This window comes from Carassius gibelio, chromosome B18 (assembly GCF_023724105.1).
Source record: "Carassius gibelio isolate Cgi1373 ecotype wild population from Czech Republic chromosome B18, carGib1.2-hapl.c, whole genome shotgun sequence".
NCBI lineage: Eukaryota > Metazoa > Chordata > Actinopteri > Cypriniformes > Cyprinidae > Carassius > Carassius gibelio.
Window position 1 is genome coordinate 27547701 of NC_068413.1, and position 16900 is coordinate 27564600.

The 16900-nt window shown below is 38.9% G+C and overlaps 1 protein-coding gene and 1 long non-coding RNA gene across 5 annotated transcripts in view; both read left to right on the forward strand.

Moving 5' to 3' along the window:
* Positions 1-16900, forward strand: part of LOC127977339 (rho guanine nucleotide exchange factor 26) — a 102579-nt gene that overhangs the window by 36735 nt on the left and 48944 nt on the right. For all 4 annotated transcript variants that reach the window (XR_008158172.1, XM_052582212.1, XM_052582213.1 and 1 more), the window contains 2 exons: positions 11323-11379; positions 14198-14358. Coding sequence is in view for 3 of the 4 variants with exons in the window: in XM_052582212.1 (XP_052438172.1) it covers positions 11323-11379; positions 14198-14358 (218 nt within the window). In the remaining variant the exon portion in view is untranslated. The remainder of the gene's footprint in view (positions 1-11322; positions 11380-14197; positions 14359-16900) is intronic.
* On the forward strand, positions 99-2072 carry LOC127977435 (uncharacterized). Its single transcript, XR_008158209.1, has 3 exons — positions 99-820; positions 942-1521; positions 1665-2072. It is a non-coding gene; the product is annotated as an uncharacterized LOC127977435 (long non-coding RNA).

The following is a 16900-nucleotide window of genomic DNA, read 5'->3' on the forward strand; positions in this document are numbered from 1 at the left end:
AAGAGGGCGGTAATGCACCAATAAGCTGGATGCCAACCGCCGTTAAACTGGAAAGAAGACGAATATGACAGCTTGCTGTGAGAGACAACGGTGAGAATCTTATTTTTTTCCGAAATAATTATTTAAATTGAAGTGTATAAGTCATTTTCATACAGTGGTATTGTTTTTGGAGTTAATAATTTATTAAAACTAAGGCGTAAAGTAAGCAACATATAAGCAAAAAAAGACGCTATCCCCAGGTATCACAGGCTCAGTCTGTCTGTGACCTACATAATATAGCATATTTGTGATTTAGCTGTAAACATGTTTTATAATGCATAAATAACAGGGGAGCTCCATTAAGTACACGACTCAATAGTAGATTTACATAAACTATATATACTTCTTGAAGACTAGTACTAAAATGTCTATTTATCATCTGACTGGATAATGTTTGATAAGTATTGTAGATGAGCACATCCAACAGACATGAAACAGGTGTCTGAGTGATATGTGTGTGTGATATTGTGTAGAATTCACTTTTGTCAACACTGCTATAGATGAATGTGAGTCATGTAAACAAACAAATCTACATAAAGTAACTAAACATAAGTTATCTATTTTATTTGTCCATTTGCAATATTGATAATTTAAGGAACATTTGTGTTGGATAAAAAGTGAGTTACATCAGTTATTAGTTCAACATGTAAATGCAGTATATCACAGATATATAACAGAGGAGACTGACTCTTGTCTGGATGTTACAGGGACAGATGAGACACATGTGTGTTTATCTGCTGTAGAGTAACTGATGAAGGAATGCTACCATCAAAGGATTTGTGTAAGTACACTACAAAAATAAATGAAACATTTTAAATCTTAAGTTGTATTTTATTTTAATGTAATTTTAAACAACTATTACACCTCCTTTCTTATTCTTGATTTCTGTGCATTTGCTGCAGATCTTTTGTGGTGGAGCAGGACCTGCAAGGAAAGGTGAAAAAGAGGGAAAACCTGAAACAAAAGAATAATGTAATGACTTTTTGTATTGTGTATTTTTGTAGGACATGAACATGTCTGTAGACTGGTGTGTGCACTGAGGATGGAGAAGACCACAGCATCATCCTGGAAATGATCGAGAGTCACAGATGAGATGCTCCATCACTCCAGCTCTTACCGTCTCATCAGGACCAGATGCTGCTGTGGTGTCTTCATCCTCAGTGACCCCAGAGCCAGTGAGAGCATCTAGAGAAAGACCACAAGACACTGAGGATGTGATTTTGGTAATGTTTGTTCAGCTGGTTAATGTTTAAACAATGAAGGCTGACTTTCAGAAGCTTCAAAAGCATCATCAAAAAATGTGATGGAGCTTTTATCTGAAGTGATTGACAGTGCTCTTATAACAGGGGCCTACAATCCCCTGATCAACCTGGAGAAGAGAGCCTTGCTCAAGGACACACTGGTGTTCCTGTGGCTCAAGGGGTAGAGCATTGCGTTAGCAGTGCAAGGTTGTGGGTTCGAATACCAGGGAACACATGTTAGGTAAAAACTAATAGTCTGAATGCACTGTAAGTCACTTTGGATAAATGTATAATTTATTTATGTATTTGAACCACTTCAGTGGTTTAGCCCACTACAAAAGTAATAAATCATGTACTTGTAAACTCTGTGTAAATGTTTTTCAGGTAGTCGTGCTCATGGGGTGCAGGCACACGAAAGTTTGGAGCAGACACAGCAGTCAGATTGTCCTGCACGTGTTCCCCTGCTCTAGCTTCAAGGTTGTGTGGTTCAGAGAGCCGTCATCAAGGTCTTCCTCATCCTGTTGCTCAACGACATCCCCATTGAGAAGAGTGCGATTGTGAAGTGCAGCGGCAGAACTGTATCAGCTGTGTTCAGATGGCAGGAGGATGTTGGGTTCACCATCTGTAAATACTTGATTGTTAGAACAATAAGTTTGAATGAAGCTTTGTATCATGTGTTGTTGACTTGTGCATGTATGCATTTATTGTGATGCTAACTTTTATACATTATTTTAATCATTTAGACATATTTTTGGTTGTCAGTAAATAAAATATAAATATTTTATCCATTAATGTATTAATTGCTTGATTGAAAATGGATGTATTCACATCGACTGCATTTATTTAACTAGTGTATATATTCATGTATAGCTGTGTCACAAAAGAAAATACATTTGGCTTCTTTTACTAAAATGTAATTTTAAGAAAAAAAAAATTATATAATTATTGGTTGGCATTTATCGTTATTATTGCATGGTAAATGTTGGGGTGGGCAAAAGATGCAATTCATTATGGGGTAATGTTAATTTTCGAGTAGTAATACTTACATTTTTAGAGTATCAAATCAACAGTCTTCTCCAAAGATGAGATCTTCAAGCAGCTGATCGAAGTACCCTTTGTGCAGATATTGCAGTCGCTGTGAGGTGTTTGTGCACCTGACCCACTTTTTTATTATTATTGCCAAATTATTACATAAAAGATCATGGTAAGAGGTTGTATCTGACAATAAACAATCATAATGCCATAAAACAGTAAATAAAAAAATTATGTGTTCATAGTATGAGATGCTATAAAAGAAAAACGTTTTTCACGTAAAATTATTTAACAAATATTCAAGAGATAACGATTTTGGGTTTTCTAATAAAAAACAAATGTTTTAAGGATAACACTTGATCACATTAGTGGAGTTAAAAATATATATATAAAAAAAATCTACAGTATTGGCTATACTACAATCACAAAATAAAAAGGCAGCCGTTTCTGCAACGTTCTTCATTATCAAGATAATTACAAATACAATAATTAAACCTGTCACTTATATCTTTTACGTTTTTGTGCTTGTTATAACTTTGTAGGTCACATGATCAACATAGCGGATGATGATATACAATTTGGATTCATTCTTCATACATACGCATTTAGGCTGTAGAGTATAAACTCTTTTAGCGCTCCTTAAGTTAGTACTTATTGAAATTAAGTGCCTAATTAAAGGGTATGCGGTTTCGAACGCATCCCGACAAAATCTCGTTTTGAGGTCTCGCGTGGTTCTGTGTGATTTGAACAACTTCAAGTTACGCCTCCTACTTCAAGTTACGCCCACTTCAAGTTACGCCCCCGTCTTGCAGTCTGCAGACAGACCCTTCTCGATTTTTCCCGGAAAAACACGAGCGCCTGGAGGCGTGACGTGTGGGCGGAGCTAAAGAATGTGCAAACACTTGCACAACTGCGTTGATGCTCTGTAAAAATAAACTCCATCCACTGGTCCCTTAATGCTGTTTTTTCTTTGGTAATCTGTGCAGGGTTGTCTTGCCCTGGCAACCAAAAACACACTCCTTTTGTGACATTTTGCGACACTCTCGCTCTGATCAGTGATTGTCTGTGCACAGCCTCTCTCTGCTCTGCTATACGGGAGCGCGCGCTCTTCCGGCAAACGTGCCCTCAGGACCCATATAAGGAAATTCCGCTCCATCTAACGTCACACAGAGCCATACTCGAAAAAAACTTTCAGAAACTTGTGACAAACCGGAAGGAGTATTTTTGGAACAGAAATACTCCTTCAAACGTACAACTTAATTTTTGAAACTTTGTCCATGTTTAGCATGGGAATCCAACTCTTTAACAGTGTAAAAAACTCAGTATGCATGAAATAGCATTTCACCCCCCCTTTAATAAAGTGTTTAACTGCACTCGCAAGTGAATATTAAATTATTTTTTGGGATAATTAAATATTTTCTAAATAAACTACAAACATATAAATTTATTTTGTCCTCAGATTCTTTCTTGTAACTCTTCACTCTGTCATACACCTGACTGAAAGGCTCATTATGCAGCTAATTACGTGGGTCTTGTCTTCTCAGGTGTAAATCACAATGATATTCATGATAGTTGACGCCTACTTGCATATGACTAACCAACAAAAAGTGTCTTTGAAAATTTAAATCAATATATTGTTTTCTGTGAGTGAGTAAAGATGATGATTTTCACATAATTTAGAAAGAAAAATTCTAGGCTACAAGCTCCAGTTCTCAAAAGTCCTAGGAATCAATGTTCTGTATGTGTTTTATTGCCTTATTCAAGTGATTTAACATTTTTTGTTTTTCACTAACCACACATAAACATTTTTTTTCCTCAAAAACACAATCATGTACAGTACATGCTGCTCACATATTATTAAAGCCCAGTTTGTGCTGATTACAGTGATATTAGACTTTAGCCATTTAGATGTTTATAAGCAACTGAAAAAATGCACAAATGTCAGGGCATGACAAAACTTTTCCAGGCCCCAAAAATACCCTTAGACCTCAGAGGGTTCATCTTCCTTAAGCGTAAATGAGCAACCGTATCTAAAATGCTAGAAAAGAGAGAGTCAATAGTTTCTGTTACATCATCGTTTTTCTGAATTTTTGGATGTGCTAAGAAATTAAGATAAATTTAGGAAGATTAAAAAGGTTAAAAAGCAGTCTTTTGTGGTATAAATGATGGTTCTACCATACTTAGTAGGATACAAGGAGTAGAATTTACAGCTTTAGCTATATGTATATATCATCGCTTGGCTGCATAATTTTAACACCATCAACATCATAACATCAACATCATAACATGGGGAAGTCGTGACCTAATGGTTAGAGAGTCGGACTTGCAATCGAGGGGTTGTGAGGTCGAGTCTCGGGCCGGCAGGAATTGTAGTTGGGGGGAGTGCATGTACAGTGTTCTTTCCACCCACAATACCACGACTGAGGTCCCCTTGACCAAGGCACTGAACCCCCAACTGCCCCCCTGGCGCCTCAGCATAAATGGCTGCCCACTGCTCCGGGTGTGTGTTCATGGTGTGTGTGTGTGTGTGTGTGTGTGTGTTCACTTTGGATGGCTTAAAAGCAGAGCACTAATTCTGAGAATGGGTCACCATGCTTGACTGTATGTCACGTCACTTTCACTTTCACTTTCAATCAATATAAGGAAGATGAGTATATCAAGTAAATAAGGCCATTCAACTCTGTAAAATTCTTCAGACCCCCGACGTATGTGGCAAGGCATACAATCTATCACAGACTACAAAACACCTAACACTGAGCCCCCCTCCCTGACGACCACAATCACTTTTATGCTCGTTTTGATTGAAATAATGAGATCTCACTCAAAGCTGAGCATCAACCTAGTGAACTGCCACTCTCCACCTCAGATGTTTACTCCACTCTGTGTAAGGTGAACGCATGGAAGGCAGCTGGCCCTGAGAGAATACCTGGTCATGTGCTTAAAGCCTGTGCGGAGCAGCTGGCTGAGGTCTTCATGGACATTTTCAATCTGTCCCTGGCCCAAACAACTGTCCCCACTACCTTCAAAACCTCTGATCTCCAAGCTCAGCCAGCTTGGAATCAGCACATCCATCTGCAACTGGATTCTAGATTTTCTGACTAACAGACCTCAGTCTGTTAAGAGGGGAGGGGGGGGGGGGGGATGAAATGCTCATTTTCACTCAATCTCCTGATAACCTCTTATCCTCCATCATCACTCTGAACACCGGTGTGCCACAGGGCTGCGTACTGAGCCCTCTCCTGTTCTCCTTATTCACCAATGACTGCATTCCTGTTTATGGCTCCAACAACATAATCAAATTTGCAGATGACACCACGGTGGCAGGTCTGATCAAGCATGACAATGAGTCAGCCTACAGGGATGAGGTGCAGCACCTGGCTGAAGACAAGGAGATCATTGTGGACTTCAGGCAGACCATGAGCCATGCATACACACCCATCTACATCAACGGAGCTGCAGTGTCGAGTTTCAAAATCCTTGGCATCCACATCTATGATGACCTCACCTGGTCCCTTAACACCTCCACCCTAGTCAAAAAGGCACAGCAGCACCTTTACTTCTTACGGAGCCTTAAGAATTTTCCCAGGATCCTTGTGGAATTCTACCGCTGTACCATTGATAGCTTACTCACTAACTGCATCTCAGTATGGAACAGCAATTGCTCCGCATCTGACCACAAAGCAGACTCTAGTTGGTAGTGAAAACTGCTCAACGGATCACCAGCACCCAGTTAACTTCCATTGAGAACATCTATCACAAGCGCTGTCTGGGCAGGGCAAGGGACATCATCAAGGATGCCTCTCGTCCTAACCATGGACTTTTCACCCTCCTTCCTTATGGCAGGCATTACAGGAGCCTACGCTCTCGCGCTAGTAGGCTCAGGGAGAGCTTCTTCCCCAAGGCTGTGACACTTCTGAATGCCACACCATCAATCTAACCTGATTCCTGTTCTCTTACTGCATATATTTCACATGTATTGCACTACTCATATTTTGCACAGACTGCACATTGTTCAAGCCATTACACTGTAAACTGTCTGAAGTTGTTACTGTACAAAGCACAGTAAACTATTTCTATAAAAATATCATTGCACTACTATTATTTTGCATTGAATACATTGTTTAACAATATTATTGCACACTCATCCAAATGTATTTATTGCTGCTGTTCATAATGCATATATAATCCTTCATTGCTGCTGTTCATAATGTACATATTCCACTCCTATTTATATTCTGTACATACTCTGCTTTACACTGTATATAGCAACTCCAAAAAAAATCTCTCTTCTGCATCTAATGATAAAATACATGTATCTTTAGAGCCATTCATCTTATAAATGATATTCAGTACTTACCTAATCTTATGGAATGCCTGTATATCACATCACTTTCACTATTTCGGACAAAGCCATTTTGATCCATTCATATTAGTGAAGGTAAATGAGATTCTGCAGTATATAACTGGTATATAATTGGAAAAATTTTGTAAAGGTTTTGTTAATCTCCATCTGATGCCATATTACCATATTGTCATATTGTATAAATATTATTAATTGCTTTACTTGATTGTAATAATTTAATCTGCATTGCGTAAAAGTCTGCCTGACTTCTCTCTATACTCATATATAGAAGATATTTGTTTGAGACTAATTAAGCTATTCACCATCGCCGAGGTGTGTTCTCTCCACTGTCTAGTCTGGTCACCCCATCCGGCAAGTGCACTTCCCGTTTGCAAGGATTCTCATTCTCCATCCATTTACTACTCGTTTTCATATTCTACCGGTCTCAGTAAATACCAGTTTATTGAGAAATACCAATGAATTCGCCCAGAATTCCCTCCGCCAGCAATCCACAGGTTTTACACCATTTCAGTGCGTACTTGGTTACCAGCCCCTTCAATTCCCTGGGTCTGGAGACACCTCTGATGATTCTGCTGTTGAGTACTGGTTACGGGAGAGCAAGAGAGTTTGGGATGCAACACACCATCACCTCCAACTGGCAGTGCGCAGACGGAAGATGGCAGCCGACCTGCATCGTACACCTACTCCCACCTACCAACCGGGACAGAAGGTCTTGCTGTCCACTCGCAAGATCTGACTGCCGGCCCTGTAAAAAACTGAGTCCCAGATTCATCGGCCCCTTTGCTATCCAGGAATAAGTCAACCCATTCACTTACAGACTCCAACTGCCTCCTCAATACAAAATACACCCAACCTTCCATGTCTCACTCCTAAAACCTTTTCACCCTCCTTTCTCCACAGAGCCTGGACAGAGGAACCCCCTCTCACATTACTATTAGAGGAAAGAGCCTTCTTCAAGTTCAAGTCTGCTTTATTGTCAATTTCCACATGTACAGTACATACATACAGAGAATCGAAATTGCGTTACTCTCAGACCCCGGTGCATACAGATAACATTAACATTAAAGCCTAAAAAATAACTAGATCAAATATACAATGTAGATACAACTATACAATAAGGGAATGATAAAAAAAGACATATAATAAAATTAAAAATAAAGTTACAAATAAAGTTAAATAAAGCAGCGCAAGACAAATGACAGATATAGTGCAAATCAATGAAGTGAACAACAGTGCAGTTAAAATATTTTTTAGTGCAAAAAATCACTTATTAAGAATATCTTAAGTCTGATTAAAGTGACAAGTGACAATTGACTAAGAGCAGTTATTTAAATGACTGATGAGGTAGTGGAATGACGTTCCATGCCGAATGAGGTAGTGAGCGGTGAGTGAGCAGACCAATGCTGCACAAGTGACTAGTGCATGCCATCATATAATTGGGGGGGGGGGGGGGGGTTCATAGTTCAGTGGTGCCTGGGGAAGAAGAGGGGGGGGGGGGCAGGTTTGGGAGGGAGTCTTTCAGTCTGTTGGTCCTGGCCTGGAGACTCCGCAGTCTCCTCCCTGATGGTAGCCGGCTGAAGAAGCTATGTGATGGGTGGGTGGGATCACCTGCGATGCAGAGGGCTTTGCGGGTGAGACGTGTTCCATAAATGTCCTGGAGGGAGGGGAGGGAGACACCAATGATCTTCTCAGCTGCTCTCACTATGCTTTGCAGAGTCTTTCGGCAGGACGCGTTCCAGGCGCCATACCACACAGTGATGCAGCTCGACAGAATGCTCTCAATGGTGCCTCTGTAGAAGGTGTACATGATGGGGGGTGGGGCTCTGGCTCTTCTCAGTTTGCGGAGGAAGTAGAGACGCTGCTGTGATTTCTTGGCCAGTGCTGCTGTGTTTTCAGTCCAGGAGAGGTCCTCTGTGATGTGCACACCCAGGAACTTGGTGCTGCTCACTCTCTCCACAGTCGCACCGTTGATGGTCAGAGGAACGTGCTGAGTGTGTGCTCTCCTGAAGTCTACAACAATCTCTTTTGTCTTCTCCACGTTCAGAGAGAGATTGTTGTCACTGCACCACATGGCCAGGTGGCTCACCTCACTCCTGTAGTTTGTCTCATCTTTGTTGCTAATGAGACCCACCACAGTCGTGTCATCTACAAACTTAATAAAGAGGTTGGAACTGTGTGACGGTGTATAGTCGTGGGTCAGCAGAGTGAAGAGGAGGAGGAGGGGGCTCAGCACACATCCTTGGGGGGCCCCAGTGTTCAGTGTGATGGTGCTGGATGTGTTGCTGCCGACCCGTACCGCCTGAGGTCTTCCAGTCAGAAAGTCCAACAGCCAGTTGCACAGCGAAGTGTTGAGCCCCAGCTGACTCAGCTTGTAGATGAGCTGTTGAGGGATGATTGTGTTGAGTGAAGGAGTGAAGGAGATCCTGGAATCCCGGCGACGTGGTGGTAGATTAGAGTACCTTGTCGGCTGGGAAGGTTACGTCCCAGAAGAACGCTCCTGGGTCCCTAGAGACGACATCCTAGGCCCTATACTCCTAGAAGCATTCCATACCTCTCACCCAGATCGCCCTGCTCCCCGAGGCCGAGAAAGACCACCACGTTGTCGTGCTTGATTCATTACCCACTGGAGGAGTGGATAATGTCACAAGTCTGTCAGGCCCATCACAACACACTCACGAACATCAGACCAACACGACCTCTACATATAAAACAAACGATAAAAAGCATATTCTGAAATCTGAATTTATTCAGAGAAATAACTGACTATATAAAGTACGGATTTCAAGACATAAAGCTATATTTCCAAGATAGTAAGCTAAGCTTTTCATTTCATTATAGAGTAATATTAACAACATAATTGTATTATTCATTCTAATATATTCAAATCCATTTCTGATACTAATACGTTCATGTTTAATAATTCCTGAATAATTATGTTCACAAAGAAATAATCTATATTTTGTGTTGGATCAGTTACCTGTCGTCAGTGCGCAGCAGACACACTCAACCTAAACAGTTTAAATATATCGCTTATCCTGCCCTAAAAGACCATAAACGCTGCAGATAGCAACTGAAATAAACACTAATTTACATACACATGACTTAACTTTTTATCTAGGATGCATCAAGAGGTGACTTGTGTGAACCTGAGGCAGCAGGTAACTCACAATGCATTTCGAACCAACAAGTGAGGATTAATGGAGGAGGTGAAAACCTGCATTATTTTCAAAATATTACAGTTATTGTGTTATGAAATGTAGTTTTAACAATTTTTCAGGCAAGAATGTAGTTGTTTAAAACTCAAATTTGTGGTTTATTTATAAAGATAGCACCTATTTGAAAATCTGTATTGCCAATTTCGGAGCTGTGAGCTCCAGGCGATCAAGGGGGCATATGGCTCCCATGTATCCTGCCAAGAGCAGCCTTACTTCGATTAGACATTCTGATATTTGTTGCTGGCTCTGATTACTCTGTAGTGGTTAAACATGATATATTATTTGTTTTGGGTATATATAAAAGGCAATCTTTGGTCCAATGAATCTATTATTTGTTCCTGGTCATATTGTTTTGGCTGAACACAAAGTTTCATAACTTTATATTTATCTTTACCATCATGTAGCGCTGACGTCTGCATGAATTGTTTGCTTATGTCTTTATTTCCTACTATATAAGCCTCTTATATTTCATACTTCTACATGTATGTATACTTTTAATTTAAGTGATTTTAAAATAATCTTCACAAACTATATTATATATGCAGAAACTATACATATTAATCTTTATTCAAGCTATAAAAGTTAATCAGCGACTAGAACAGTCCAAGGATTTATATTTTTCTTTTGTTCTTTGATTAACATCAATGATGTTTGAAAAAATCCAGTCTCTGTCTGTGTCAGTTTGAGTCTTGATAAAGTTTTAAATCCCTGCCACCAAGATGATCCTCTGTCGTGGATTTATTCACACACTTTTAAATATTAATTTGAAGCTTCTTATTTTCAGATTCTTATTCACGGCTTTATCATAATAGGCTGCATATTAACTTATTGGAAGAAAAACGCAAGTTCTATGTGAAATCAGACATTTGAGCCCCCCCATATAGTCAGAATGGCATAATCAATAACACCCATGAATATTCGACTGTGAGATTGGTAGTAGCATCGAATCGTTGCCTATTCAGGGTCACCCCTAAACTATGTACTAAAATGTTGTAGCCATTAATACTATTGTAGGCACAAATATTGCACGACTCTACTATTTTGTCTGCAGTTGTTATAAAAGTAGTCTGCCCTAACCATTAGAAGAAGATTAACCTTGCCTCTCATGCTTAGATTTACTATCAATTTCCCCCAGCACAAACCCTCTGTTGATGTTAAAATCCTGTTAAAATCAGGATTTGCTGATGACATGCAAGTAGTACTTTCAGACACAAATTTTAGGGGAATTATGCAAGGTCATTTACTAAGGTTTGTGGTAATTTACAGGTATTTGCACCATTATTTAATGCCCCAAAATCATGTCGTCTTAATCATGTTTGTGCCTGTGTTGTTAGTAGATTACCTGCACTGTTTATCACTTTATCCTGAAAGGTGTTTTTTATGTATAATTAAATTACTTATTGAGGTGCTTATCCTCAATTTTGTATTCCAGGTTAAAAAAAGTGGAAAGTTTGAGAAGTTGAGTCAAGAAGAACGAAAGAGACAAGAGGTAAGGTTCCACATGTCGGCATTCCTGACTTTTTCATTCTCTCTTTTTTGATCTTGGTTGGTTTTGCATTAAATTCCACACGTCATATTTGTTCTAGAGATGCACTGATAGGATTTTGGTTCACTCCGACCAGAATCAGTATTTGAACGTTTCTGTTCTTGTGTTCCACTGTGAAACTGGTTTGTGTAGAAAACATACCAGTTACTAATGTTATTTAAAAATGTTTTTTTTTTTTTTTTGCCAATAATAATAATAATAATAATAATAATAATAATGTACAGCATTTAATTTACTCAGAAGAGAAAAAAAGTCTTGGGGCCCTATCTTGCACCCAGCGCAATTGACTTTGTACACAGACGCATGTGTCATTCCTATTTTGCACCCGCGCAAAGCGCGCTTTTCCCTCCACAGAAGCACGTCGCTAAACTAGTGAATGAACTTGCGCTCCCTGGGCAGTTCAGCGCAAAAAAGGAGGCGTGTTCCGGCGCAAACAATCCCTGGTGCTATTTTGCTGTTCCATTAAACAATTGCGCCACTGACCAGAAAAAACCTAGTCTAAAGTCAGTGGCGCGTTGCGCGTTGTTCATTATGCTATTTTAAGGGCGCATGCTTGACCATAATGTATAGCGTGCACAATGCGCATACACTTTGCTCATGTAATCTACACAGATGCAACAGTTATTTTTGCAAATCATAAATTGTTATACTAAAAAAATATTAACACATGAGATGACGGAAATCATTGTGGTGTGCCACGAAGATGTGAAAAAAATAGGCATAAATCTAGCTTACAAATTATTCAGGCTAATTATTCTCCCATCCCCATACAACACAACTTCTCTGTCTTTCACTGCTCTTACAAGAACATCAGTCTCCTCGGCTGTGAACCGCTCCTGGCGTGCGCCTGGTAAATACGCCATAATAATAGCAATCCATAATGGAACTTGCGCACCTGCTTTTAAAGGGAATGTTGGATGACGCTCTGATTGGTTTATTTCACGTTACGCCCAAACCACACCTATGAATAATGAAGCTACTTCAGACCAACCCATTTTAGATTTGCGCCGGGCGCAAGAGCCATTTATCCCGCCGGGAAAACAGCAACAGCGCCAAGACCCGCTCACAAAGTTACTTGTGTTTCGCCCTTTGACACTTGCGTTTCAGATCGTTAAAATAGGGCCATTGATCTCTTAGTCACAGCCAATAGAGCAGCATCTTTTCTAGATTAACCAACGACCAAATCTACAGTTAGGCTATTTTAGTTTTTATCTCTCTACAACAGATCCTCTAAAGTTGTATTTAGGCTAGTCATAAGCATCAAGCCAAAATGAATTAATTTCAAAACTAAACTGAAGCCTACCTCTCTCATTCTGCACAAATGGTTTCCATATTTGTGAAATATCTGGATGCTAACCTACTGTATAAGGTTACTACAAGCTTTGTTCTTCACTTGCATTATCGACGTAAAAAACATCATCCTTTACCTATAGGCTATATCAGCAGTGAGGCTCTGGTCACACTGAATGGCACAGACTGTACTATGGATTACGGTATTTAAATTGACCAGTGTAACTTTTTATGTTTCTTTAACTGTATTTTGTTTTTGTTTTTTGATAATGAACAGGCTGTGATGTCAAATTAGAAAAAATTGGGCTTGAGGTATCGAGGTGATCACTGCGATGTTTTCCCAACTGTTACTCCGTAATTTATGGTCATACCAATGCTGCTTTGTCATACAGATAGATGAAAAACATAATTCAAAATTGTAATGCTTTTGTAAAATAAAGGAAACTGCTTTCTGACATTTTTTTTTTTCATGACCTTCGGAGCATGTTACAATTATCCAAAACTTTTTTTGTTTTTGTTTTTTAAATCTGTTAATGATTTAAGTGAAATATATTTTGTGTATAGGCCAGTATATTGCTTTTTATGTAGCCTGTATAGTTTTCTGTTTTCTCCATTCACAGAAACACTGCATGTGCATGATGTGACCTTGTGTGAATCCATGTTCTACACTGGTTTCAAACAAAAAGCTGAATATTACATGCTATTCATTTTCACTTAAATGTAGGCCTAATTCTTGGTGGTTCATGGCATATCTTCAGTTAAACTGTTAACTCTAACGCATTGCCATTGTGACTTAACTAATGATGAATTTACAGCTGAGAGCAGGCATCTCACTTGTTGGATGCTTCAGCATCACGTTTGCAAATGGCTGTACTATGCTGCCTGACAAACTATATTTTGTACCGGTTTCATTTTGTTTTGGCAAGTATTTAATTATTTTGCCCTGAAAAAAAAAACATTGGATCATGCAACACACATGGAACTCGTTGTCTCCATTCAGTTAATTAATAAACCATCCGTATCAGACCTTTTCATGCCATATCCAATATGCAGATAGCTTTAAAATAATCATAAATCGGCCAATAAATATCGGTGGCCAATACATCGGTGCTACCCTAATTTGTTCCAAACACATTAGGCTGATAAAGGTTGATCATATATAAACCTGGACAAAACAGACCATTAATAATAAATAAATTTAATGTTAATTAAATGAATGTTTTTACTGTGTTTTTGCAAATACATGTTGTTATAGAAAATTTTATTGAGCATTTCCTCAAGTTTAAGGCAAGTACAGTTTACATATGAAAGAAAGTTCCAGATATGTAAAGAGAATTGTGCCAGCTGTCACCTATTATTATCCTGCTTTTTGTCAGTTAGGAGAGATCCTCAGGAATATGAGCACGATATATGTAATAATTGAAACTAGAAAGCTGTAATACAATGCCTAAATTACGTTTCTTTCCCTTAGGCCATATTTGAGGTAATTTCATCAGAGCACAGTTACTTACACAGTCTGGAGATCCTCGTCCGTCTCTTTAAGAACTCAAATGAGCTCAGCGAGATCATTAATAAAACGGACCATCACCACCTCTTCTCCAACATTGTTGACGTCTGTGATGCCAGCAAAAAGTAAGAAATTCCTTTGACCTCACCTGAGATAAATGTATGAAGTTTGTAGCTTTTAGCTCTGATAGTTTTCTGATATGGTGCTGCTGTTATAGGCCTTGGAAGATTAAATTTGCCATTTTCTCAATGAATATTGGGAACCTGAGTGTGCTGACATCATACAGTATACTGATGAGCTGATAATATTGCCAAATTAGGTATTAAGTCTTGTCCTGGCATGTTAGCTAACCCCAAATTTACTGGACTTTCTCGAAGTGCTCAAGAGAAATTAAAGATTGCCAATGCATGTTTAATATTAATAGGTTTTATTTGATTTTTGATGTGAAATGCTCTAGACTGCTCTCAATGAGTTTGTAACAACCTGAACTAAATAACTGGTTTTATTGGGATGGCTTGGAGTGGTTTAAAATCAATGCAAAATGTTAGTATTATTCATTTCCAAAGCTGTTTGTAAATCGGAGAGATGTCCTTTCCACCTGATGCTTTAGGTAATGAAGGAAGCTGAAACTTGAAACCATCACTTTTGCAGAGACAGATGATATTTGCTGTGCCAACAGTCTGCTGCTCTGAATGCATCTACTGGGAACCTCTTACTTTATCTTGCTCATGTCCATTTTCAGTTGACAATTTGTAGCATGTTTAGTTCAAACAGCTGCCTAATGTCATCATTGCTTAAATGTAATGTGATTAGACTTGGGCCACATTTAAGGATTGTTGATTGAAACTTTGGATTTTGGGGTTTTTGTGTGGATGGGAAATTTAGGAAGATTTTGGCTCAGCTGAGAGCAGTGATGATTAGCTCAAACTGTATATAAACATTTGTTAATATTGATTGAATTGTGAGGTAAGTAGCTCTGACCAAAGTCTGGTTTATATGGTGATATAGCTCAGCAAAGTGCTGATAAAAGAAACACAGGAAGCCACCAATAAAAGTTTTGAAGTTGTAATATTGTTTTCATTTACTTTATATTGCACATTCAATTTGCCTTTTGGTAGTTTATTTTATTTAGTTTACTTGCTGTCTGTTAATATAGAAAATTCATAACCAGATGCACATCCAAGATCCATTATTGTATAATCACAGTTCCACAAGGGATCATTAAGCCGACCCCTGTCTTTCTTACCGTTGTTTTTTTTTTTGTAGACATTGTCTCAGCACTTCACCCATCCAGTCAGTGAGGAGGAAAAGGAATAAAATGACAAAACTTATGTTTGCCTATGTATTACTGAATGTTTGAGTGCATATGTTCTTCCCATCAGTGTTGTCCATGTCACATTCCTACACTCATATGGCCCTGATCCCTAAAAATTTAGGATAAAATTTTCTTTGCCTGTTGTTCAGCAACATAATTTATATGGGCTCAGTACTGTTGTTTCACATATCTTATGAGAGTTACATCATGCTATTCTCTTTTTGAACTCACACAAACCCTCTCTATGTATTCAGGAACAGCATGTCTGCTTACACGACCATCCATTACTATGGGTTAGCTTAAGAGTGCAGCTTTGTGTTTTTGTGTGTGTTAACGAGATGCCCTTGTCCAGAGCTCTGATGTTGATGACAGTATACTCGTCTTCAAAAATATCCCTCAGACATGTTCACATCTGTGGCCAGTGCACGTCCAAACCCTGCAATTAAAGTCCAGCAGGCTGGAATGACAGCAGTAACCACCCAGTGTCCACATATATGGATTAAATATTCACTAGCTGTCTTCAGGGGAGGGGTGTTGTAAGGTTTAGCTTTCAGCAGATTGAATAAACAGGAGTATGAAAATGGGTTAGGCTCATTTGCATGGACACTTACACATTTAAAGACATCTGGCAGTCACCTTTATTTATATAGCGCTTTAAACAAAATACATTGCGTCAAAGCCACTGAACAACATTTAATAAATGCACACTATTTAACTGAACAGAGATGACATCACTGAATTCAATGATGAACTGCCTTTAACTATCATTTTGCATTATTGACACTGTTAAATAGTGTCTGTGCATTTATTTGCAATCAAGTCAACGATATCGCTGTAGATGAAGTGACCCCAATTAAGCAAGTCAGAGGCGACAGCGGCAAGGAACCGAAACTCCATCGGTGACAGAATAGAGAAAAAAACCTTGTGAGAAACCAGGCTCAGTTGGGGGGCCAGTTCTCCTCTGACCAGACGAAACCAGTAGTTCAATTCCAGGCTGCAGCAAAGTTGTTTCACGATGAAGGCTCATTTAACTCAAGCTGTGCTTCTGAAGAACTGATGTGTACACCCTGTAATAAATCTGATGCTTACGTCCTAAAACGCAAGGAGTCTCTCCCATTTAAAAGAAATGATGTTGATTAAATATAAATTAAGCCCGACAAACAGAGAGACACACAGTCACAGAGAGACATACTGAACTGTTTTGTGATAGCTTACTTTACTTTTACTTTTGGCATAATAAGCATAATCAATAAGTGTTTCAAATAAACAAACACAAATACTCATTTACAAATAAACACACGTGGAAACCTAAAAACAAGGACATCCAATAGTTAGCTCTTTTGAAGGAATTA